The sequence below is a fragment of the Ostrea edulis genome, chromosome 7 (genome assembly GCF_947568905.1).
Source record: "Ostrea edulis chromosome 7, xbOstEdul1.1, whole genome shotgun sequence".
NCBI lineage: Eukaryota > Metazoa > Mollusca > Bivalvia > Ostreida > Ostreidae > Ostrea > Ostrea edulis.
Genome location: NC_079170.1, coordinates 19,491,412 through 19,518,982, shown reverse-complemented (window position 1 = coordinate 19,518,982; position 27,571 = coordinate 19,491,412). Strand labels below are relative to the sequence as shown.

Below are 27,571 nucleotides of genomic sequence, written 5' to 3'. Positions count from 1 at the left end.
ATCGATATGTGATATATGTCCTTATCAACTACAGAGTTTCATAATACTGCCTTGCATGTGAGTTAAAACAGTAGACCCTTTACAAGTCGTTGTCTGCAGTATATAATAACCTCTCTATGATAAGAATGAGTTGAATTAAACAATGCTATAATTCTAATATACAAATGATCCATGTGTACATGTAAACTCTCCAAAGAAAACAATTTAAACAATGTTAATGTTGCTGAAGAAAATTTACCACAAAGCAAAAGAAATGCAAAAGTTTGGCATCGGATCAAGTGCCTTTGACCTTGTTGACAATATACAATTACAAACAAAAGAAATAATAATAATTTATTCGTTTTGTGAGTGCACACTCAGTGGAGGTCAGTGGAGGTGCATCTTCTGTTGGCCTCCTCATATGCCATTCCTGTTTTGGAACAAATGAGAACAACGGCCTCTTTTAACATCACAAGGGGCAGGTAGTGAGCTGCCATTCTGGAGAGCAAACAAAATTCTATGAAAATTTAAACTTTAAATATTGTGCAATCATAATAAACTATACTGTCTTTAAAAAATTTAAAGGTTGAAAAAGATAACATACATAAATATACTATATTAAATTAGTTTTTATTGTTTCAAGGATGATATGTTTAAGTTCTAGATATGAATTACTGGTAAGTAGCCTTACAGTGGATAATTTAGAATTTTTTTTACTGAGGTCTTCATTTTGCAAGCCTTGCAGTGTTCTGTATTTGGTAAAATCTGAAATAGATATTGAAAAAATATTATATTCAAAACATGATAAAATCATGAACTCTTTGGGAATAATTTATGATTCAATTGCAACTACATGTAGGATCGTCTATGAACTAGACATGAATGCCCTTTCTTGCAGAGTGGTGAGAAATCAACACACAGAACAATAGATGGAAGGAAGGACATAATTTAGATAATTATAACAAACATTATACAACCTAGCCATATACATGCTTGGATATGAAAAGTATCAATATTAAATGGGAGTATCTCTACCCATGACGAGCCTTGCTGCACATCATTCTGTCCCTGAGTATATTTAGAACGTGTCCCAGTTCCTAAAAATAAAAGAGTCGGATTAGAAAGCTTTAATATGTTATGTGATGCACTACTTGTGTAAAAATTGAACAAACATGTTCATTCAACTTCATAAAGATGTGTATTTTGGATCCATACCCAAAATATATATTGACTAATTCCTATCATATCAAAGTAATCAAAATGTGAGCTGCTGATTCTTTAGAAAATTACTTTCTTACCAATATATCAATATACTTTCCCCAAAGCAGTAAAGTTTAATATATTTATTGAACGAATTTTTAGCTCACCTGAGCTGAAAGCTCAAGTGAGCTTTTCTGATCACCCGTATTCCGGCGTCCGTCCGTCCGTCCGTCCGTCTGTCTGTCCGTCCGTCTGTAAACTTTTCACATTTTCAACTTCTTCTCAACAACCACTGGGCCAATTTCAACCAAAGTTGGCACAAAGCATCCTTAGGTAAAGGGAATTCTAAATTGTTAAAATAAAGGGCCAGGCCACCTTCCAAGGGGAGATAATCAAGAAAAGGTAAAAATAGGGTAGGGTCATTAAAAAATCTTCTTCTCAAGAACCACTGGGCCAGAAAAGATGAAATTTATAGATAAGCTTTATTAGGTAGTGCAAATTCTAAATTGTTAAAATCATGGCCCCCGGGGGTCGGATGGGGCCACAATAGGGGATCAAAGTTTTACATACAAATATATAGGGAAAATCTTTAAAAATCTTCTTCTCAAGAACCACTGAGCCAGAAAAGCTGAGATTTATATGAAAGCTTCCTTATATAATGCAGGTTCTAAATTGTTAAAATCATGGCCCCCGGGGGTCGGATGGGGCTACAATAGGGGATCAAAGTTTTACATACAAATATATAGGGAAAATCTTTAAAAATCTTCTTCTCAAGAACCACTGAGCCAGAAAAGCTGAGATTTATAATAATGAAAGCTTCCTTATATAATGCAGATTCTAAATTGTTAAAATCATGACCCCCGGGGGTCGGATGGGGCCACAATAGGGGATCAAAGTTTTACATACAAATATATAGGGAAAATCTTTAAAAATCTTCTTCTCAAGAACCACTGAGCCAGAAAAGCTGAGATTTATATGAAAGCTTCCTGATATAGTGTAAATTTAAAATTGTTAAAATCATGGCCCCCGGGGGTCGGATAGGGCCACAATAGGGGATCAATGTTTTACATACAAATATATAGGAAAAATCTTTAAAAATCTTCTTCCCAAGAACCACTGAGCCAGAAAAGCTGAGATTTATATGAAAGCTTCCTTATATAATGCAGGCTCTAAATTGTTAAAATCATGGCCCCCTGGGGTAGGATGGGGCCACAATAGGGGATCATTTACATACAAATATATAGGAAAAATCTTTAAAAATCTTCTTCTCAAGAACCACTGAGCCAGAAAAGCTGAGATTTATATGAAAGCTTCCTGATATAGTGTAAATTCAAAATTGTTAAAATCATGGCCCCCGGGGGTCGGAAAGGGCCACAATAGGGGATCAACGTTTTACATACAAATATATAGGAAAAATCTTTAAAAATCTTCTTCCCAAGAACCACTGAGCCAGAAAAGCTGAGATTTATATGAAGGCTTCCTGATATAGTACAGATTCTAAATTGTTAAAATCATGGCCCCCAGGGGTCGGATGGGGCCACAATAGGGGTCAAAGTTTTACATAAAAATATATAGGAAAAATCTTTAAAAATCTTCTTCCCAAGAACCACTGAGCCAGAAAAGCTGAGATTTATATGAAAGCTTCCTGATATAGTACAGATTCTAAATTGTTAAAATCATGGCCCCCGGGGATCGGATAGGGCCAGAATAGGGGATCAAAGTTTTTTTTGTTTTTTGTTGTTGTTTTTTTTCTTTCGGTTTTTTGTTGTTGTTGTTGTTGTTGTTTTTCATATAGTGCAGATTCAAGTTTGTTAAAATCATGGACCCCGGGGATTGGATGGGGCCTCAAGGGGGGCATCAAAGTTTTACATACAAATTTATAGGAAAAATCTTTAAAAATCTTCTTCCCAGAACCACTAAGGCAGAAAAGCTGAGATTTATATGAAAGCTTTCTGATATAGTGCAGAATCAGGTTTGTTAAAAGCATGCCCCCCTGGGGTAGAATGGGGCCACAATAGGGGATCAAAGTTTTACATACAAATATATAGGGAAAATCTTTAAAAATCTTCTTCTCAAGAACCATTGGACCAAAGAAGTTCACATTTACATGAAAGCTTTCTGACATAGTGTAGATTCAAGTTTGCAAAAACCATGGCTTCCAGGGGTAGGTTTGGGGCCATAATAGGGACTACGGTTTTACATGCAAATAGATGTGGAAAATCTTCTGATGTGGACCAAGGTGACACAGGTGAGCGATGTGGCCCATGGGCCTCTTGTTTTATAAACTGGTGGTGTCTTTCATGGTCTTCTTCCTCACTGGAAAAATACTGTTGTCTTGTTAATACATGGTTTTGAAGTGGACATTGTTTTCAGAAGTAAGGATGTAGATGTAAATCGTGTTTTCCCCACAACCCCTGGCCAATGGATTTGAATAATTAGGAGCTAGGATGAACTAAAAATTGTCTACCACAGCCACATACAAACAAGAGGCCCAAGGACCACATCGCTCACCTGAGTCACTTTGGCTCATACATATGTATTTAAAGATTTTTCCTATATATTTGTATGCAAAACTTTGATCCCCCATGTGACCCCATCCTACCCCTGGGAGCCATAATTTTCACAAACTGAAATCTGAAATATGTCAGGAAGCTTTCATGTCAATATCAGCTTTTCTGGCTCAGTGGTTCTTGAGAAAAAGATTTTTAAACATTTTCCTTATATATTTGTATGTAAAAACTTTGATCCCCTATTGTGGCCCCATCCAACACCCGGGGGGCCATGATTTGAACAAACTTGAATCTGCATTATGTCAGAAAGCTTTCATGTAAATATCAGTTTTTCTGGATCAGTGGTTCTTGAGAAGATTTTTAAACATTTTCCTTATATATTTGTATGTAAAACTTTGATCCCCTATTGTGGCCCCATCCAACCCCCAGGGGCCATGATTTTAATAACGTGAATTTGTACTATGCCAGTAAGCTGTCATGTAAATTTCAGCTTTTCTGGCCGAGTGGCTCTTGATTAGAAGATTTTTTAATGACCCCACCCTATTTTTGCATTTTTGTGATTATCTCCCCTTTGAAAGGGACATGACCCTTCTTTTGAACAAACTTGAAAGCCCTTCACTCAAGGATGCTTTGTGGGAAGTTTGGTTGAAATTGGTCCAGCGGTTCTTGAGAAGAAGTCGAAAATGTAAAACGTTTATGACGCCGACGACGACAGACAACGGGCAAATTTTGATCAGAAAACCTCACTTGAGCCTTTGGCTCAGGTGAGCTAAAAATATAAATGCTCACCATTTACGAATATCACAGTTTATCATTCCTGTCGGTGCATGGAGTAAACTGCCAATCTGTAAGATATTTAATTATCAAATACTTTTATGCTGTTCTCTAAACTGAGCACACTAAAAACTGTAATTCATATAATACAACACAAGAGATGTTTCTAAAACACATATGCCCCCCAAGTTGCAAAATTGAAAGGGTTATACCCGTGCCTCATTTAATTGATAGTAGTTACACCAATTCAAAATATTGAGCAGACAATACCTTCCTATGTCAAGAGTGGACTGACCATGTGACCTAAGAATCAATAGGGGTCATCTACTCCTTATATATGCTGTACAAGTGTACCAAGTTTGTTGTCAATCAACCAATTAATTCGTAAAATATAGGAAACATCCCCCTTAATGTATTAAATAGTATGGAGGAGAAAGCATGGGCAGGAAGATAGACATGAACTCTGATAAGCCATATAGGAGGAGAAGCGTTCACAAACTATTTTATACCCTACACCCCTCAGATCCACTTTAACTTTAAGGATAGCAATTGGATCCTCCTGTCCCTACAACTTGCACATCTACAAATGGCATTGAAGCATTGTACAAATTCTCAAGTCTATCAGATAAGCCATATAGGAGAAGTGTTCACAAGGTATTTTAACATCCTCCACCCCTTTTAGATCCACTATATCTTTTAGGAAAAACTTTGGATCCTCCCATTCCGACAATATGCACATCTACAAATGACAATTAAGCATTGTACAAAGTTTCAAGTCTATCCAATAAGCCATATGGGAGGAGAAGAGTTCATAAGCTATTTTACATCTTCCACCCCTCTTAGATCCACTATAACTCTTAGGAAAACAATTGGATCCTCCTGTCCCTACAACTTGCACATCTACAAATGGCATTGAAGCATTGTACAAATTCTCAAGTCTATCAGATAAGCCATATAGGAGAAGTGTTCACAAGGTATTTTAACATCCTCCACCCCTTTTAGATCCACTATATCTTTTAGGAAAAACTTTGGATCCTCCCATTCCGACAATATGCACATCTACAATGACAATTAAGCATTGTACAAAGTTTCAAGTCTATCCAATAAGCCATATGGGAGGAGAAGAGTTCATAAGCTATTTTACATCTTCCACCCCTCTTAGATCCACTATAACTCTTAGGAAAACAATTGGATCCTCCCGTCCCAACAATATTCACATCTGCAAATGACAATGAAGCATTGTACAAAGTTTCAAGTCTATCTGATAAGCCATATAGGTGGAGAAGCGTTCACAAGATTTTGTGACAGAAGGAAGGACGGACAGAAAGTACAAATACAATATGTCTCCCCCTGGAAGAGGGAAGATATAATTATATGAGTGCATGTTTATATACACACAGCACTAAACATAACTTAAAGTAATTCCACCCTCCTATGATGTCATCAGATTTTGCAAAATCAATGATTTATTTAGATTTATGCATGATAGGAACATAAATTTGGTTAGTCTTTTCCGATAGTTATTGTAAAAAAAAACAACCTGTTAAAACAAGAGGTACTGTGAGCAATGCTCACTAAGAATACCCCTCGCTTACCCCAATCTCCTAAAGGGTGTTGGAAATAGGTAAAACTTCAATATTATGATCCAAAAGGTATCTAGGAACACAGCATCTCCATGCGATGAAAAAAGCCGTTAAAGAATTTAAATGGAAACCATATTGCTACTTTGATGTCCAGTGCGCGTGACCTTTGACCTTTTGACCCCAAAATCGATAGGGAACATCTTCATCCCATGGGTAGTCCATATATATGATATGGTGACGGTAGGTGGAAAGGATAATGCTTTAGAGCCCGGAAACCATTGCGTCTACAGACGGACGGACAGACAGACGGACAACCCGATTCCAGTACACCCCCCCCCCACAACTTGTTGCGGGGGGTATAATAAACTATTTCAAAAGTCTAAGTTATAGATGAATAATCAATGATACGATTTAAATCAAAATAGATGTGTGTAACATTTCACTATAAAGAGTTGTATGAAAATGTGATTTGTGGAAATAAATAATAATGCTATAATTCTAATTAGAGGCCTGTGATCTTAATCACATCCTAATTAGTGTTAGAGTCAGCCCCCTGAACTGGAGCATATCCTAATTAGTGTTAGAATCAGGCCCGTGAACTGGATCATATCCTAATTAGTGTTAGAAGCAGGCCCGTGAACTCAATCACATGCTAATTAGTGTTAGAATCAGGCCCGTGAACTCAATCACATGCTAACTAGTGTTAAAATCAGGCCCGTGAACTCAATCACATTTCAATTAGTGTTAGAATCAGGCCCGTGAACTGGATCATATCCTAATTAGTGTTAGAATCAGGCCCGTGAACTGGATCATATCCTAATTTGTGTTAGAATCAGGCCCGTGAAGTCAATCACATGCTAGTTAGTGTTAGAATCAGGCCCGTGAACTCAATCACATTTTGATTAGTGTTAGAATCAGGCCCGTGAACTGGATCACATTTTAAAATCAGGCCCGTGAACTGGATCACATTTTAATTAGTGTTAGAATCAAGCCCGTGAACTGGATCATATCCTGATTAGTTTTAGAATCAGGCCCGTGAACTCAATCACATTTTACTTAGTGTTAGAATTAGGCCCGTGAACTCAATCACATTTAATTAGTGTTAGAATCAGGCCCGTGAAGTCAACCACATGCTAGTTAGTGTTAGAATCAGGCCCGTGAACTGGATCATATCCTAATTAGTGTTAGAATCAGGCCCGTGAACTGGATCATATCCTAATTTGTGTTAGAATCAGGCCCGTGAAGTCAATCACATGCTAGTTAGTGTTAGAATCAGGCCCGTGAACTCAATCACATTTTGATTAGTGTTAGAATCAGGCCCGTGAACTGGATCACATTTTAAAATCAGGCCCGTGAACTGGATCACATTTTAATTAGTGTTAGAATCAAGCCCGTGAACTGGATCATATCCTGATTAGTTTTAGAATCAGGCCCGTGAACTCAATCACATTTTACTTAGTGTTAGAATTAGGCCCGTGAACTCAATCACATTTAATTAGTGTTAGAATCAGGCCCGTGAAGTCAACCACATGCTAGTTAGTGTTAGAATCAGGCCCGTGAACTGGATCATATCCTGATTAGTGTTAGAATCAGGCCCGTGAACTGGATCATATCCTAATTAATGTTAGAAGCAGGCCCGTGAACTCAATCACATTTTACTTAGTGTTAGAATCAGGCCCGTGAACTCAATCAAATTTAATTAGTGTTAGAATCAGGCCCGTGAAGTCAACCACATGCTAGTTAGTGTTAGAATCAGGCCCGTAAACTCAATCACATTTTGATTAGTGTTAGAATCAGGCCCGTGAACTGGATCATATCCTATTAGTATTAGAAGCAGGCCCGTGAACTCAATCACATGCTAATTAGTGTTAGAATCAGGCCCGTGAACTGGATCATATCCTGATTAGTTTTAGAATCAGGCCCGTGAACTCAATCACATTTTACTTAGTGTTAGAATTAGGCCCGTGAACTCAATCACATTTAATTAGTGTTAGAATCAGGCCCGTGAAGTCAACCACATGCTAGTTAGTGTTAGAATCGGGACCGTGAACTGGATCACATTTTAATTAATGTTAGAATCAGGCCCGTGAACTGGATCATATCCTAATTAGTGTTAGAAGCAGGCCCGTGAACTCAATCACATGCTAATTAGTGTTAGAATCGGAACCGTGAACTGGATCACATTTTAATTAATGTTAGAATCAGGCCCGTGAACTGGATCATATCCTGATTAGTGTTAGAATCAGGCCCGTGAACTGGATCATATCCTAATTAATGTTAGAAGCAGGCCCGTGAACTCAATCACATTTTACTTAGTGTTAGAATCAGGCCCGTGAACTCAATCAAATTTAATTAGTGTTAGAATCAGGCCCGTGAAGTCAACCACATGCTAGTTAGTGTTAGAATCAGGCCCGTGAACTGGATCATATCCTGATTAGTGTTAGAATCAGGCCCGTGAACTGGATCATATCCTAATTAATGTTAGAAGCAGGCCCGTGAACTCAATCACATTTTACTTAGTGTTAGAATCAGGCCCGTGAACTCAATCAAATTTAATTAGTGTTAGAATCAGGCCCGTGAAGTCAACCACATGCTAGTTAGTGTTAGAATCAGGCCCGTAAACTCAATCACATTTTGATTAGTGTTAGAATCAGGCCCGTGAACTGGATCATATCCTAATTAGTATTAGAAGCAGGCCCGTGAACTCAATCACATGCTAATTAGTGTTAGAATCAGGCCCGTGAACTGGATCATATCCTGATTAGTTTTAGAATCAGGCCCGTGAACTCAATCACATTTTACTTAGTGTTAGAATTAGGCCCGTGAACTCAATCACATTTAATTAGTGTTAGAATCAGGCCCGTGAAGTCAACCACATGCTAGTTAGTGTTAGAATCGGGACCGTGAACTGGATCACATTTTAATTAATGTTAGAATCAGGCCCGTGAACTGGATCATATCCTAATTAGTGTTAGAAGCAGGCCCGTGAACTCAATCACATGCTAATTAGTGTTAGAATCGGAACCGTGAACTGGATCACATTTTAATTAATGTTAGAATCAGGCCCGTGAACTGGATCATATCCTAATTAGTGTTAGAAGCAGGCCCGTGAACTCAATCACATGCTAATTAGTATTAGAATCAGGCCCGTGAACTCAATCACATGCTAATTAGTGTTAGAATCAGGCCCGTGAACTCAATCACATGCTAATTAGTGTTAGACTCAGGCCCGTGAACTGGATCACATTTTAATTAGTGTTAGAATCAGACCCGTAAACCGGATCTTATCCTGATTAGTGTTAGAATCAGGCCCGTGAACTCAATCACATCCTAATTAATGTTAGAATCAGGCCCGTGAACTGGATCATATCCTAATTAGTGTTAGAGTCAGGCCCGCGAACTCAATCACATCCTGTTTAGTGTTAGAGACAGGCCCGTGAAGTGGACCATATCCTAATTAGAAGCCAATGAACTCAATCACATCCTAATTAGAACCCAGTGAACTCAATCAAATCCTTATTAGTGTTGATTCTGTACTTCCACTTACAAAAGATTTTTAATATGCATCTCGGGTACGAGTTAATACTAGACCTTTAGTAAAAACGAAAGTAAATTGTATGACGTATGCAATTTGTGTGTGTTTGAGTTCACGGAACTTCCGATTGTATCAGTTCACGGGCTTATAGACCCTACCAAAATTCAGTGCACCATTAGGCGAAATGTTTAACGAAGTGCAATGTTTATGAAAGGCAGGCTAAGATGATATGTGACGTCATGTCTACGTTTTGACGTACATCACAATAAGACTGACAGTGGCGGATCTAAATACATACTTGTTTAAAAGTCATATTACCGGGGCAATATTGAATATACGTAAACATTAGGCATACGTAATATGGCATCGAATACAAATTGTGTATAATCGACTGCAAACTGCAAATCTGATTAAAATACTAAATTCTCAATAGGAATGTGGAATTCGGTCGGAGTGAAAACATTTTTTTTAAAGAATTTTTTTGCGACTAAAAATGCATGATGAGTGCTTGAATCCATTTCCTTTTAACATGTCCGGTAATGCAAACCATGGTGACCCCCCCCCCCCCATCCCCTCATTATAACCAAACATGCCACTTGCTATCAATTACTGAAAAAAACATTGATTAATTCCAGTTTTGTGAATTAATCTTAATTAATATAGCCTCACAACAACAGTGGAGATGAGGTTAAATCAATGATGAAGCAATTTTAGTCAAATGTGAATGCTGAAACATTTCATCATTGTGTTACAACTAGGATTATGTACAAAATTATAAAAATTGTATTAATTGTCTATATTTTGCTACAGGGGATTATAATATTTTTATTTTTTTTAAAAATTAGATAGGTACGCATGTGTGTGTGTGTGTGTGTGTGAAGGGGGCGGGGGGTCCGTGCATATATATGCCCAATAGTTGAATTTATCGATTTATTTTTAAATTATCATTATATTGAAATGCGGTTTATGTTCAAAGGCAGTGCTGTTTAAACACAGTTTTACAAACTTGAAAGGTTTGGGCATTTTTATCATACAATTAATAACTTGAAAAGATTGAGAGTTTTAAAGCTGTATGGTCCGAATTACAACATTTTTTTTTCAATCTCGTAAAAACGCTATTAAATCATCGCACGTATGTAATTATGAGGCTGTATGTCATTATTTCACCTGTTTTAACCAAAATTATTTGATTTTAAATCGATGTTTACAAATAACCGCGTCACTGCCATTACAAATGACAGTCACGTGACCAGTTCAAACTGTCAAATCATCGGTGGTCTTATCTGTGTAAAGCTGTGTATGTGGTTACAACAGTACCGTGCCATAAGTTTAATAGAAGTAAAAATGTCAAATACCTCTTAGTAATTCGTTGTTTTACGCTCTTTCAGCCTTAAAACTAGACAGTTGCGTATGAGTTAATACTCCGCATCATGTTGGGATTCCCCTGTCGCGCGTGGGTCTATTTATAGACGTCTAACACTGTATAATGTATGTCTTATCTGGAACACCTCAGGCCTTTCACCGAAAACACCGGTGTTTAGGGTGAAATGCCCGACGTTTTCCGATGATTTATATATGTACCACACTATATTTACTTTCTAAATAATATTCTCACCGTTTTCTTTTACATGCAGATGTTTTCACGCATGTAATTAAGGAAGAGTTAATAACTTTATAAAGTAATTAGTCTGCTTTAAAGTAATTATGTACCAAAATAATACATGAACATCGGGTCATACAGCTTTAAAAAAAAAAGGAAACTAGAGGCAGTCGACTGCTGAGAGCATACCGTTCAGAACAAGTCGTGCATCAAAGGTTAAGCAAGTCACAGTGGAGGCAGCAGAAATAAAATGTATATAGATCTATAGCATACAAATATTTCAATCACATTCATGTATACATGTTTTAATGATTTTTAATATAAAACCCTGGGAGAAAATTCATGTCATGGGTATTTTGCAATTAGATATTGTTTAAATTGAACCTTATCAAAGCATGAACATTACAAAATATGTACATACAAGAAGCTTCGCTCGCTCAAACGGTATTATATAGTAATAGCATATACATGTATATAACAAATAAATGAAACGTGTGTTTTAAAGAGCGTACTGTCAGTTCCATGACGTCTCAAGGAAACGCCTAACACGTCAATGTAAAAACAACGTTGCAGAAAGTCATGACGTCATATCGTAAAAACGTGACGTCGACTTTACCGCTTGATTTCTCGATAACGTCACAATGCACATGTTCTTAAAAGGATTGTTTTCGCTTTATATACCCGTAATTTATGGACAAGTGTCTTGCTAAAAATACCACTTATACGGTATTGAGACATCACCATTGTCGGTGATAGGCTGACAATTTTAGGCCTGTGCTCGGTGTTTACGGCCTTTGAGCAGGGAGGGATTGCTATCGTGCCACACCTGCTGTGACACGGGACCTCGGTTTTTGTGGTCTCATTCCAAGGACTGCCCCATTTAGTTGCCTCTTTCGACAAGCAAAGGGTACTGTGGACCTATTTCAATCCCCATGGGAATAAACAATTCAAAATCAAGAAAATAAGGACATATGAAAATTTTTGCTGTCAATATTTGCATGTACCTGCAGTTATCGTTACTGACTATGTATTTATGACGTCATGAATTTGCTTTCATATTGATCAGACACAAATTACAAGCCAGGAGTAAGATATCATGTCTTTCAATCATGGTAGCTGCATAGTTTATACTGTGCATACCTGAAAATCAAATAGGAACTATATCTATATACATTTTGACATATTCTTTTGCGGATCTCATCCCAGTCTCCAACTTTTTAATGACCTGCCTTAATAGCCGCTCCATCATGACGGTCGACAATAGTATAAATCAGTATACATGTACCATGGAATCCCTGAAATCTCTTTATGGAACATAAAGAAAAATTAAGACAAAGGAAAGGACGAACAACACATGTATGAAAGGTGAAGATAACGAACAGTGATCAATCTCAGAACTCCTATAAACAATACAAAGTAGATAGTTGGGCAAACACGGACCACTGGACACACCAGAGGTGGGATCAGGTGCCTAGGAGGAGTAAGTATCCTCTATCGACCGGTCACACCCGCCGTGAGCCTTATATCCTGATCAGGTAAACGGAGTTATCCGCATTTAAAATCAGCGTGCAAAGAACGGCCTAACAATCGGTATGAAACATGTATCGGAAAATATTTATTTTGAATTGTATACGATAATCAAGTTGATAGATAGCGTACTCTTAGGATATCTTCTCATCTTTACATTCTGATGATAATTATCCGCCATTTTACAATTAATATGATATTTGCAGCGCAAACTTTCGGTGTGCACTTTAAGCCCTAAGTTGATTACCCGTTTTAAATCATACATACCTATACAATCTACCTAAAATGACAATTGATGAAATGCATTGTGTTATTAACCATATGTTACCATACAGATAAAAATAATATGATAGATGTCGTCCATTATTGTCATATAATCGAAGGATTAAGGCGACTGTCTCTGAAATGTCCGATCTACCTGCGTATATAAGAAGAATGGTATTGCTTGCGCAGATGGATATAAGCAAATATAACGTGTTTCATAAAAACTAATTGAGGAAGAGTTTAAATTATATAAGTCGACTGTACACATCTCATTGTTTAGTATCAAATGGACGCCTATTTGCAATGGTTATCAAGTTAGGGAAAATAAACATAATTTTATCTTTTACTATTATTTGCAATATATTGTAACATCTTGAGAGCATGTAGCTTATTGTTATATAAAGCTTAATGTGGTGTAATTTTTTATACTTCAAGTGAGATATTGCTTGGAGACATATTAAGGTAAAACGAAAACGTTCATTATGTAAAATAACATCAAATTAATAATATTAATAATATTTCTGATTTTTTAGTGCGTTTTTAGATTAAGGCATATTCTCTTTATATTCTTGGAGACCTTTTCAATAATTTCAATATTATAAGACCAACGTAGAAATGAGATTGCCATTAATGTTTTCCTAACCTACAGGAAAATTTAAGAGTTAATTGTTGCAAAATGTTTTATGGAGAATTTGTCATTTCATTACCTCATCCGATTTCCGTGATCACGGTAGGTGTATATAGTGTGTATATACTATGCTATTGGATGGGGTACAGCTAAGTGACTTTGCTCATAACATTAATACTAGGAACTGCAATAAAGAATGATAGCTAGAAATAGAGTTTATCTAATGGCTCGTTAAAACACCTCTTATGAAGTATGATTTCACCATCGAAAGATTGATACAAGCTCTCTATTATTTTATATGATTTTTTTTGTTATTTTCCCCCGGAATGATGAAAAAGTGCTTTGTTTGCAAATAAGAGATTCTAGAGTCCAAATTTAAAAGGTTATTTGTTGATATATTTCAAACCTACGGATAAAATCTTTAAAAAAACATGTGAGTTAGAAAAGAGATATATCGAAGAAATGTATTTTAAAATGAAATAGGAACGAAATGACCAAATTTCAGATAATATTACTATATTCAAATGAGAGAAAAAAGTATAAATCCCGATCAAAATTGATAGAAATGAATAAAATAATCATGTTGTTGTTAATTGTAAGCACTGTTCATCACGAAATTAGTTTCCTTTATAAATTATTTAATGTGTAAACCATCTTACATGAAAGGAATGTAGTTTTCTGATTACAATATTCTCTATGACTACATTTTTATAATTCCGATCGGGCTTGGTTCACATTTGAAAAATCGTAATATTTCTAAATTTCATTTCCGTTTCTGTTTAAGATATATTTCTTTGATGTATCTTTTTTCTAATTGACTTGTTTTTTGAAGATTTTATCGGTAGATTTAAGAAATATGAAATATTAGCAAATAACGTTTTCAATTTTCATACTTATGTTTTATTTTAAAAATTAGAACGTTTGAGTTGTTCAAGCATATTGTCTTAGATATTCACATTATACATTAAATAACAGCGAATTTTGGACCCTAAAGTATCTTATTTGCAAACAAAGTAAATTTTTCATCATTCCGAAATAAATCACAAAAATTCATGTAAAATACTTGAAAGCATGTGTCACTCTTTCGGTGGTGAAATCATACTTCAGAAGATGTGTTTTAACGAATCATTAAATAAACATTTAGTTTAATGAGCTACCCTAATTCTACCTCTGTAATTGTATGACTGTGAATAATGTCAGAAACATGGCAAATGAAGATGGTAACAACACATTCGTACTTATGTAGCTGTAGTATATAAGAGAGGAGAAAATATATGGCTGCACCGGGATTCGAACCCGGGACCCATTCGTTACCAGTCAGATGCTCTCACTACTGAGCAATCCAGGCCGATATCCACGAATCGTGTAAACCTAATTAATACATTTCTCCCTCCTTTCATTTTTCTTCACCCTCGAAGACATACAACTAAGATTTGTTTCGCCTCTGGCAGGACAACCTGCAATGCAAGGGTGGTCAATGGCCCCAACTGTAGTAGAGGAGAGGAGAAAATCCATGTTTGGACTAGGAATCAAACCCAGGACCTCTGCATTACTAGTCAGGGGTTCTAACCACTGATCTATCCCTGCATTACTAGTCAGGTGCTCTAACCACTGAGCTATCCTTGCATTACTAGTCAAATGCTCTAACCACTGAGCTATCCAGGCCTATATCCACGGCCTATATAGCCCTAACTACTACATTCCTCCCCCCAAATTAAAGGAGTAGACTTGGTATTTTAATATAGACGATTTGGGATGTTTTCTGGGTTATGACAAGTCAACATGTTCAGTATTACTTCACCCATAAAAGATGCATCCAAACACAGAAAAGCCGGTCTTTATAAAGCATCATGCATTACATCTGAAAGGTTTGTGGTGTACTTTGAAGGCTATTTGTCTTCTAACAACAATTACAGAACTTAATTGAAAATTACATTTCATCAATATGAATAAAACAAAAATGATTTTTTTATTTCTATCAATAAAACACACTATAAAAGATTCTCATCCATAACGTTTTATCATGGAATCTATCCTGAACAAGTGAAGACAGCGAACAGTGATCAATCTAAAAAAAATCATATCAAAAATACAAAATAAGGTATTTCCACCCTCCTGTGACGTCATAAAATTTTGTAAAGTCAATGATACAGCAATATTTATGCATGACAGGAAGAAAAAATTGTCTGAGTCTTTTTCAATGGTTATTGTAAACAATCTTGATAACCATAAAATATTTCAAAAGTCTAAATTATATATGAATAATCAATTATATGTTCCAAAATATTTAATCCAAGGGAAATAACTCTGTTTTCATTAAATTATTTATCAAGTCCATTAGGCAATAGATTTCCTTTATTTTTCACAAAAAATTGTATAATTTTTAAATAAACAGTTTCATGAAATTGTTATGAATGCAAGGTGAAGATAACGAACAGTGATCAATCTCATAACTCCTATAAGCAATACAAAATAGAGAGTTGGGCAAACACGGACCCCTGGACACACTAGAGGTGGAATCAGGTGCCTGGGAGACGTAAGCATCCCCTGTTCACCGATCACACCCGCCGTGAGCCCTATATCCTGATCAGGTAAACGGAGTTATCCGCAGTCAAAATCAGTGTGGCAAGTACGGCTTAACAATCGGTATGAAACACGTCAAACAGCATTTGGCCCAATGCGAGGTTGTATTATATTCTATTCTGTTATATTGTTACAACCAGTTTTTGTGAAATTTTGATAATGCTGTTTAAGGAAACTTGAGTTGAAGGCTACAACAAAATATTTTTTCTGGTGCACAACTACGTTTTATATTCCGCGAATTATGACTTTACTGTCGTTGTTTCTACAGCTTCTGAAGATAGAATCAAAGATATAGCGCTCACCAGTGTGATCGGTCAGCAAGGGATGCTTATTCTTTTTAGGCACATAAACTCACCGCTAGTGTGTTCAGGGGTCCGTGTTTGTATCCTTCTCTTAATTGTGATGATATTGATCACTGTTCTCGTTTGTCATAAAGTGTTGTTACAGACCATGAAGTGTACTATCACGCCAGTTGAATGGTGAACGAACGCTGAATGGTTTGAGAACGAAAAGTTTTGCTTGGGGGAACGAACGCTAAAAGGTTAGAAGGGAACGGTTCTTACACTTTACTAAAAATGTTATGATTTTTTTCCGATAACTTAATGCAGAATCTTGATTAAAGTTTTGTTTAAGCTAAAATAGAAATATTCTCCGTCGTGATGAACTGGCACATGTACTTTGCCTCTAACTTTTTACGAATGTGAACTGCAGAACTCTCATCGCTTGACAACTTTTAAAATATTTCATCGAATCAAGAGCGATATCCTTCTTTCATGTTGGTCAGGCACCATGTTGACCTACCCGAGGAAGGGACAGGTCGTCCCCAAAATTTGACAATTAAATTGTTCATGATGTTGGTTATTTGTGTGTGTGTGTGTGTGTTTTAGAAATGATACCTTGTATCAATGTTTTGAATCTGGTACTGGTGTTATTGTAATAAAGTGCTCCCTATTTATTTATTTATTTATCTATCTATATATCGGCTAAATATGAAAAAAAAACCCAACTTGATACATTGTTAGAATGGGTTAAAAGTATAAGAGGAATATTGAAATCCCGCATTAGACATATGAAAACAAAAGCACGTACCATTTATTCTTCGGTGTTTAGTAAACCAGAAGTGATAAAAGAATTAGATAGGTTACATGAGGTACATGTTTTGGTTGCAGCTGACAAAGCTAGTAACAATATTGTCTTTGTTTGTAAGGCTCATTATTACAACTGTATTTTAAACGAACTTGGCATTACTTCCACTTTTGGTAATCGTACTTATACTCCAACTGCCCTTTCAAAAGATGAAATTCTACAAAACCATGCTTCAGTTTTAGACACATTTAATATCCCAGTCAATGGGTCGAATGAATATGAGTTACCGTACCTATACTGCATTCCTAAACTACATAAAAACCCCTGCAAACAAAGATACATTGCTGGATCCATTAAGTGCTCTACCAAGCTCCTATATTTGCTCCTCACGAAAATATTAACAGCTGTGAAGGAGAAACTTCAAATGTACTGTGCGACTGCATATGCCAGAAGTGTTGTTAATGAAATATGGATTTTGAAAAATTCTAAAGAACTTTTAGTAAACTTGAAATCGCAAAACTTTTCCCAAATCAATAATATCAAAACCTATGACTTTTCAACACTATACACGACCATTCCTCACGATAAATTAAAGACTAGACTCTTTGACATCATTGACAGTTGCTTCGTCAACATAAATGGAAAAAGGAAATATTCATATCTAATGATCAGTCATTCAAAAACTTACTTTGTTAAACACCACTCTGATTCCACGCACAAGTACTCTGAAGTTGAAATAAAAATATGCTAGAATTCCTCATTCCTCATTGAAAGTATATTCGTGGTATTTAGTGATCAGGTCTTCCAACAGTTTGTTGGAATTCCATTTGCACGAATTATGTTCCTTTGTTAGCTGACCTGTTTCTATATTCATGTGAAGCAGAATTTATTAAAAAACGCGAGAAGAAATATCTTGCTGTAGCCTTCAATTCGACATTTAGATATATCGACGACGTTTTCTTTTACAGGGGGTTCAACAGTCTCAATTGAAGTCAGCATTTCGAAAATTCTATGGTTGTTATAACGGTCTAGTTCGTCAATACAACCTATCATTGGATGAAATGCTGTCTTACATGTTTGATCCCGATTGTTAGGCCGTTCTTGGTATACTGATTTGGACTACGGATAATTCATTTTACCTGATCAGGATATAGTGCTCACAGTGGGTGTGACAGGGGATGCTTACTCCTCCTAGGCACCTGATCCCAACTCTGGTTTGCCCAGGGCTCCGTGTCTGCCCAACTATCTATTTTGTATTGCTTATAGGAGTTATGAGATTGATCACTTTTCGTTATCTTCACCCTTCACCCTTCTATCTATTTATCTATCTATCTATCTATCTATCTATCTATCTATCTGTCTGTCTGTCTATCATATATACATATATAAAGCAATAAAAAAAACTACACTCAACATCCAAACTGTCGGATCTGAAAATAGATACGAATTCAATTAAAAAGTTATGTATAGATAACTCAACTGTATGACAAACGGGATGATTTCAGCTTCTCCATCGTCAACTTCCCACATTTATGTAGCAATATTCCATTATCATCTGCATATGGTGTTTATATATCTCAACTGATTCGATATGCAAGAGCTTGTTCTGGGTATAGTCAGTTTTTAAATCGAGGTAAGCTACTGACAAACAAGTTGATGGTACAGGGATTTCAACAGTCTCGATTGAAGTCAGCATTTCGCAAATTCTATTGTCGTTATAACGATCTAGTTCGTCAATACAACCTATCATTGGGTCAAATGCTGTCTGACGTGTTTCATACCGATTTTTAAGCCGTTCTTGGCACACTGATTTTGACTGCGGATAACTCCGTTTACCTGATCAGGATATGGGGCTCACGGCGGGTGTGACCGGTCAACAGGGGATGCTTACTCCTCCTAGGCACCTGATCCCATCTCTGGTGTGTCCAGGGGTCCGTGTTTGCCCAACTATCTATTTTGTATTGCTTGTAGGAGTTATGAGATTGATCACTGTTCGTTATCTTCACCTTGCATAGAACACTAAGATGACCAACGAGATGAAAAATTTGGAATTATTATCAGGACTACAGAATATGTACATAGAAACGATAGTTAATTTCTTTTTATAAAAACACAGACAAGTTAGCACAAAAAATAGACTACAAAGGCTAGAAAAAAAGACGTCTACATATTGGAATAGCCTTCTTTTTAAAATATAGAAATAGATTTGTTCTCCATCATATTCTGTTAAAGTGTAATGTAACTAATGAGTTAATGGTTGGTTTAACTTCATTCTGGAATACCCTTTTCATCAATTAATACTTTGAATGAATGCTTTGTATTTTAGATTACCTGAACTTTAGACCACCAGCTATGCAGATTGTGCGGTTGTTGCTGTTCGTATTCTTGCTATTTCTGATCAGTGATCTTCACGCTGACGTTGGGGACGATGCCCAGGAAGTAACAGATGCAGTGAAGGCCGGGATCGAGGCTACGAAAGTGATCACGGATATCGTGTCCGGGGTCAAGGTCCTTGCTAAATTCACAAAAATCATGGGCGCTGTTACTCCCTTTTTGGCGGCCATCGGTCCAATCATGGACCTCATAACGCTGTTTCTTCCGAAACAAGAAGATCCAACATTAACATTCTTGAAAGAACAATTTTCAAGCGTGGATTCAAATTTCAGAAATATGGAGAGGCTTTTCGGAGAAGTTTCAAATCTAATCAAATCAAAAGGTGTAAAATCGCAGTTTTCGGCAATTGAACAAAATGTCCATGGATTGTCATACCGCCTTCATATGTTGATGAAAGCTCCGAAAGATGCCGTCAATGGTCAAAAGGCCCGGTTTGTCTCGTCATTCAAGGTCAGTTATCAAAACGCAGCGAGAAAAACATATAACGGCATAATGACAAAGTAATCTTTTACGGACAATATTCCAAATGAAGCGATGCAATATACAAACTATGATCGAAAAAAGATGCAAAAACTGATGGTTGGATATCTGGGACTTCTCATTATGGCTGTTAAAGTCAACTTAGCCTACTTGGAATTAACAAATAGAAAGGCCAGCTATAAAATGGAAAAGAGTGAATGGGAGAAAAGCATTAAGATGGTTCTAAAGAAAGTGAAAAGCGTGGATGAGGAAGTCACCAATGCATGGGAACATCAACGATATAAAGATTTGAAAGACCTTTCTGCACAATACAAAGATGATGACCACAAAGGATTTGCAGATCGGTTGCACAGGTTTTATTCAGAAAAACATTACTGGAGGGACTGGGTTGTCATTGTATACAACAAAATGCCTAAATCGTGGACTGGAAAGAATGGACATGACTTTAAGCTATGTGGAGGTGACGAATATCTGGAAAAGGACGGTAGAAATGTTTTAACATCGAGCGTACCAAAAAGAGAAACAGAAGATTAACGTTACCGAGTACGAGAAGAAGTTGAGTAAAGTTACAACTGAGACACAGGTATGGATTCATTATGCCTGGGATGCAAGGGCGGCGCTGAAACAAATTGCGAAGTTTAGCAGTGGTTCTGATGTGTGTATGCGAGCCGTCATATCTGATCGAGAAAAAGTACAAACAAAAAGGGCTCCTGGTCGCTTAGCTAGCAAATGGAAATACTTTTACAACATGTATATCTTTGGCTGATAATTTGCACTTCAGTCTGTTATTGGCGTGTACACATGCGAATAAAAGTTTTTCAATGCTTGAAAATTTAAAGCATGTTTGTATTGTCTCTTTCAAATGGTAATGATATATCTCAACTGATTCGATACGCAAGAGCTTGTTCTGCGTATGGTCAGTTTTTGAATCGAGGCAAACTACTGACAAACAAGTTGATGGTACAAGATTTTCAACAGTATCGTTTAAAGTCAGCATTTCGCAAATTATATGGTCGTTATAACGATCTACTTTGCCAATACAACCTATCATTGGGTCAAATTGCATTGATAAAGTCTTTAAAGATACCTGCCAAAATTTAAAGAGGGACATCGATGAAGCCATTGTAACCTGAGACGGTGTGCTCCGTGTCCACTCTCCGGTAAACTAGTACCTGTACACCGTTAGTCTAGCAACTCTTAGTGCCTCAATCACTTCATGCATGCACCTTCTTTTGAAGAGGACACCGCAGCAGTTGAGTTTGTAACAAGCAATTCAATTTAATTTACCAACATTTTCACCATTTAAAACATATCAAATTCATTTTAGTCTATGGGTTACATGTATGCGTACTTAAGGTAACTCCATACTCGCAGTTTTATTTAATACAAATTTAAAAGGTGTATTCTTTCCCTTTATTAAAGTTAAAACTAACAACTTATCAAATAAAATACATGGTAACACGAAACAAGTGAAACGTCTAACGATAATAACAATATACTGATAACGTCATACAGTAATTTATTACGTCAAGAGATAATCTAACGTCACACATGTACTACTACATTGTTACGTCACAAAGCCAGCAAAATAATGTACCGGTGTATTGTTACATATAAAGGCATAAAACATATTATTTACAATAATATCACTTTATGCCTTCTAATATGATAAATCTAGAAGTTAAAACATGTTTTCCGCAGATAGTTATTTTTCATCTCAACACACAAGTAATTATTGTAGTTGTAAAACTGTCATTTATTAATGACATGAAGATATCAAGATAAACAATTAGGGAGATCCTACTTTCTTATCAAATTGTACATAGACTTGGTTTAGGATCTCCCAAAGTTACATGTTAAGATATAGTGTGAAAATTATTTTTCACTATGATGAAAAATAAGGTGGCAACAAACAATAGGCCACCAAAATCCAATAAACATTGGATTTTCCGCCACCCAAGGGAAACAACATATAAACATGCCAGAGGAAAGAAAATCCTCTCTAATATCAGAAAATCTTGAGAAAAGGAAATTCAATAATACATAACACAACAGAATACTTATACAATTTCAAATAGCCAGCAAACTCCTGATTCTATGACCTGGATTACATCAGTGTCACCTATTTAGCACATACAGGAGTACATGTATACTAGCAGCACAGGTGTCGGAGAAAGTAGCAGACATAATCTGGCCTACTCATCACTAATAACTTACATATACTAAGAGTCATAGAATGATGGCAGACATAATCTGACCCATCTAATGTTGATATGAAGACGGTCTATGGGAGGATGGCAGACATAATCTGACCCATCTAATGTTGATATGAAGACGGTCTATGGGAGGATGGCAGACATAATCTGACCCATCTAATGTTGATCTGAAGACGGTCTATGGGAGGATGGCAGACATAATCTGAACCATCTAATGTTTATCTGAAGACGGTCTCTGCATGGGAGGATGGCAGACATAATCTGGCCCATCTAATGCAAGGTGAAGATAACGAACAGTGATCAATCTCATAACTCCTACAAGCAATACAAAATAGATAGTTGGGCAAACACGGACCCCTGGACACACCAGAGGTGGGATCAGGTGCCTAGGAGGAGTAAGTATCCCCTGTTGACCGGTCACACCCGCCGTGAGCCCCATATCCTGATCAGGTAAACGGAGTTATCCGCAGTCAAAATCAGTGTGCCAAGAACGGCTTAACAATCGGTATGAAACACGTCAGACAGCATTTGACCCAATGATAGGTTGTATTGACGAACTAGATCGTTATAACGACCATAGAATTTGCGAAATGCTGACTTCAATCGAGACTGTTGAAATCCCTGTACCATCAACTTGTTTGTCAGTAGCTTACCTCGATTTAAAAACTGACTATACCCAGAACAAGCTCTTGCATATCGAATCAGTTGAGATATATAAACACCATATGCAGGTGATAATGGAATATTGCTACATAAATGTGGGAAGTTGACGATGGAGAAGCTGAAATCATCCCGTTTGTCATACAGTTGAGTTGTTAGTTTGCCGTTAATGTCTACTTTCAATAACATATCTAAGTATGAAACAGAAGTGGACGACTCTGTGGTGTCCTTTATTTCGAGCTCACAGGGATATATCAAATCGACATATGAATGAAAGCTATCATTGTTAATAGACAAAACGTCATCGATATATCTAAAAGTCGAATTGAAGGTCACAGCGAGAGATTTTCTCTTCTCACGTAGAAGTTTTTGAATAAATTCTGCTTCATATGAATATAAAAACAGGTCAGCTAACAAAGGAGCATAATTCGTGCCGATGGGAATTCCAACAGACTGTTGGAAGACCTGATCACCAAAGACCACGAAGATATTGTCAATGAGGAACTCTAGCATATTTTTTATTTCAACTTCAGAGTACTTGTGCGTGGAATCAGAGTGGTGTTTAACAAAGTAAGTTTTTGAATGACTGATCACTAGATATGAATATTTCCGTTTTCCGTTTTTGTTGAAGAAGCAACTGTCTATGATGTCAAAAAGTCTAGTCTTTAATTTATCGTGAGGAATGGTCGTGTATAGTGTTGAAAAGTCATAGGTTTTAATGCTATTGATTTGGGAAAAATTCTGTGATTTCAAGTTTTCTAAAAGTTCTTTAGAATTTTTTAGAATCCGCATTTAATTAACACCACTTCTGGCATATGTAGTCGCACAGTAAGTTTGAAGTTTCTCCTTCACAGCTGTTAACATTTTCGTGAGGAGCAAAGATAGGAGCTTAGTAGAGCACTTAATGGATCCAGCAATGTATCTTTGTTTGTAAGGGTTTTTATGTAGTTTAGGAATCCAGTATAGGTACGGTAACTCATATTCATTCGACCCATTGACTGAAATATTAAATGTATCTAAAACTGAAGCATGGTTTTGAAGAATTTCGTCTTTTGAAAGGGCAGTTGGAGTATAAGTATGATTACCAAAAGTGGAATTAATGCCAAGTTCGTTTAAAATACAGTTGTAATAATGAGCCTTACAAACAAAGACAATGTTGTTACTAGCTTTGTCAGCTGCAACCAAAACATATTCCTCATGTAACCTATCTAATTCTTTTATCACTTCTGGTTTACTAAACACAGAAGGATAGATGGTACGTACTTTTGTTTTCATGTGTCTAATGCTGGATTTTAATATCCCTCTTATGCTTTTAACCCATTCTGACAATGTATCAAGTTCTTCTTTTTCATATTGAGCCCATCGTCTGGCATAATCTTCGACAGAACTCATAATAGAGATGAAGTTCTGTCGCCAATTAAAAGACCGAGGTTTGAGTGATCTAGTGACACCTACAGGGGAATACGACAGACATAATCTGACTCATTAGATTGAAAGAGTAAAATAACCCGTCCTTATATATCTTTTTAAGATGCTAGACGTACATATCACCGTTAGAAAATTGCAATTTTCCTTAATAGTCATTTAAATTCCACACAAACTGGTTATAACGATATAGTAGCATTCATAACAATGTCATAAAACTGTATTTTCAGAGAAATATACAAAATGTCTTTAAAAAATAATGGAAATCCACCGCATGATAGATGTTCCATCAATTTTGTTGGAGTCTTTTCCTATAGCTATTGTAAAAAAAATCTTGTTAAAAATAAACTTTTCAAAAGTCTATGTTATACATGAATAAACAATGATACGTTTCAAAATATTGAATCCTAGGACAATAACTCTGTTTCTATTGATTTCTTCATTAAGTCTATTATGCGAATAATATGATGTCCGTTGAGCAAAAGCATTTTATGAAGTTATACATGATTGGATTTGGTGTATTTGTGACCTGTTGTAGCAAAGTATGGCAGCATCTCTTTCAGTGTTTGCAACTACAGGTACCAGTGTCCAGTCCTTTCGACATTAAAAAACTTTTGCATCATTTCCATCAAAGCAATGTATGGAACCAAAAAAGAGCAGTGTATGTTCTCTCTGATGTTTTTCAAATTTTCACGATTCGTTAAAGTTTTGCAAATGATACTCCCATTCAACAGTTCTTCAAACATATTCTAAGGTTCCTGAATGTTTGTTGACGTTTTCTCTTCCCTACTTTGAATAATAACTGCATGGTGTCAACACAATACTACAAATTGTTTCAGTTGAGTCTTCAGTATGATAACTAACAGTGATCAATCTCACAATTCCCACAAGCAATACAAAATATATAGTTGGACAAACACGTACTCCTGGATATACCAGAGGTGGGATCATATGCCTAGGAGGAGTAAGCATCCCTTGTCGACCGGACACACCCGCCATGAGCCCTATATCTTGATGAGGTAAACTATGTACAATTATAACAATTTTGTTACAATTTGTTGAAGGACAAATTGTTTTTGACTGGACTATTCTAACAAATATATGTGTTAATGCCGGGGTGTTATGTATTTATAAAAACACCAAAATTTGTATTTTCAAAAAAATTGAGAAGTCCAAGTGAGATTATATTTATTACAACACTAGCCAAGCTACAAGTATTGTTAGTGAGTCACATTTGTTAAATCAACCAATTCCTGATTAGCAAACCAGTGTTTTAATTCACATCAATGACATATATCGTGTCATAAACAGTAGGATAAGTTTCTTATAAGAGTTATGGACTGCTAATGAAAATATTTTAGAGATGCATAACCATCAGCAAAATAATGACTATGTAGAATGTATGCTAGTAGCATTTGCCATGAACTTCACACGTTCTGTTAACCAAGTCAAATGTTGGACATTTCACAGCAATAGCGTTACCACCTTAACATCTGTAGAAAGCGTCACAGGGACGTTCCGTATACTGGTAATTTCCGTCTTTCTTGAATTGACATGAAGGAAGACGACCCATATAATTATAGTCCGTTGGAATGGCAAACAGATGCACACATCGACCATTGTAAGGGAATGATCCTATGTCCCAGGCATTGTCATGTGGACAAGTGGCTGTTGGTTTTACTCTACCATTTCCACATACCATGTATTTGGAGGAGAAACCAGTGTCAGGTTCTGGCCATAAGCCATCTGCTTTATATTCATATTTTGAATACCTTACGTCACATGGTATGCACTGTGAAAGTTTACATTGTAGTCGAAAGTATTTGCCTGAAAAACATGAGATTGTAAGGAAAAAAGGAAAACTACATAGGAATTGGGATTTTCTTTTAAAATGTACATACATCAACATGTGACATGATTTTACTTGTATCACCATTTCCATAATTTCACGTACATGCCCATGTTGGTTTGTATCGTTTTCCACAATCCACCTTGGTGTAGTTTTCACACTGAAGCGTTTTTCCTGAGTACAAGAACATGTAATGGCACTCGTGTAGATATTTTGTGGGCCAGAACTCATAAGGGTCAATCCATCCACTCAATGCAAGATCTTCTCCAGCGCAGTTGTAATATCTATGACAATCAGTAGGACTACCAACGATCAGATTCTGGTTGTTATTACATATTTCTTCTACAGTAATGTCTACAACAAAAGTAAAAAAAAACAAAACCAAATAAACATGCACAATATCACGTGTATATATACATATAGCTCCTTGAAACTCCATCAAAAATCATAAAACCAAATATAGTATACTGCAAAACTGAATACAGCTAATGGAAACTGCACGGAGAAAATCACTTAAGATGTGTAATATACTAGCGAAAAAAAAAAACACGAAAAGAAACTGTGCATTATAAAATTTAGCATAATTTTTCTATATTCATTGTTTATATCTATATATCTAAAGAAAGCGATAAAGGTGATGTTTTTTTTTAACAATATTGGATAGTACCCGACTCAGATGCACGGACGTTTTCGTGGTTAATGAACACATGTTGTTTATTAAAGAGTTCGTACGCACGAGTTTTACTGGCCAATACTGTTTGTAGTAAGAAGTGTAAAAGGTTTTTGTGGACACTATTCGTTAAGGAAAGCACTTTAGTTTTGCCAAATTTTACCCTTCTGTCATGCCACGACTCAGGGAAAACCAACGTAATCGTGCTGTTGGGATGCTTCAAGTTGGAATGGCACAAAATATCGTAGCAAGACACTTTGGAATTCATCGGAACACTATTCAGTCATTATTGTTTCCAACAATCTGGTAACACTCGGGATCGACCTCGTTCTGGACGTCCTCATGTGACGTCGTGTCGACAGGACAACCACATTAGACTTGTGCACCTGAGAAATCGTTTCCAGACAGCAAGTTTGATTGCTCGTAGCATTCCTGGACTTCGACCAATCAGTCCAAGAACTGTGGGTAATCTTCTGCGCGTGCACAACATCAGACCAAGACGTACAGCAATGCGCCCAATACTGCTTCAACGTCATCGTATCGCTAGACTAGCGTGGTGCAGACGACACCTGCGATTCAGAATACAGAATTTTGATGAATCCAGATTT

At 36.5% G+C, this 27,571-nt stretch overlaps 1 protein-coding gene, 1 long non-coding RNA gene and 1 pseudogene across 3 annotated transcripts; 1 reads left to right on the top strand and 2 right to left on the bottom strand.

Moving 5' to 3' along the window:
* Positions 1 to 104: 104 nt before the first annotated feature.
* On the bottom strand, positions 105 to 9,635 carry LOC130046527 (uncharacterized). 2 transcript variants are annotated; one of them, XR_008796709.1, is made up of 5 exons: positions 9,594 to 9,635; positions 4,479 to 4,534; positions 1,015 to 1,076; positions 671 to 744; positions 105 to 477 (listed from the first exon to the last, which is right to left on the bottom strand). It is a non-coding gene; the product is annotated as an uncharacterized LOC130046527 (long non-coding RNA). The 2 variants fall into 2 exon arrangements; XR_008796710.1 differs by lacking the exon at positions 9,594 to 9,635 and adding an exon at positions 6,059 to 6,360.
* Positions 9,636 to 19,827: 10,192 nt separating this feature from the next.
* On the top strand, positions 19,828 to 20,921 carry LOC130047894 (uncharacterized). Its single transcript, XM_056143623.1, has one exon. The coding sequence runs from the start codon at positions 20,198 to 20,200 to the stop codon at positions 20,675 to 20,677; it is 480 nt and encodes a 159-aa protein (XP_055999598.1). The 5' UTR covers positions 19,828 to 20,197; the 3' UTR covers positions 20,678 to 20,921.
* A 4,928-nt stretch (positions 20,922 to 25,849) lies between these two features.
* On the bottom strand, positions 25,850 to 26,933 carry LOC125656641 (uncharacterized; annotated as a pseudogene).
* Positions 26,934 to 27,571: the final 638 nt, after the last annotated feature.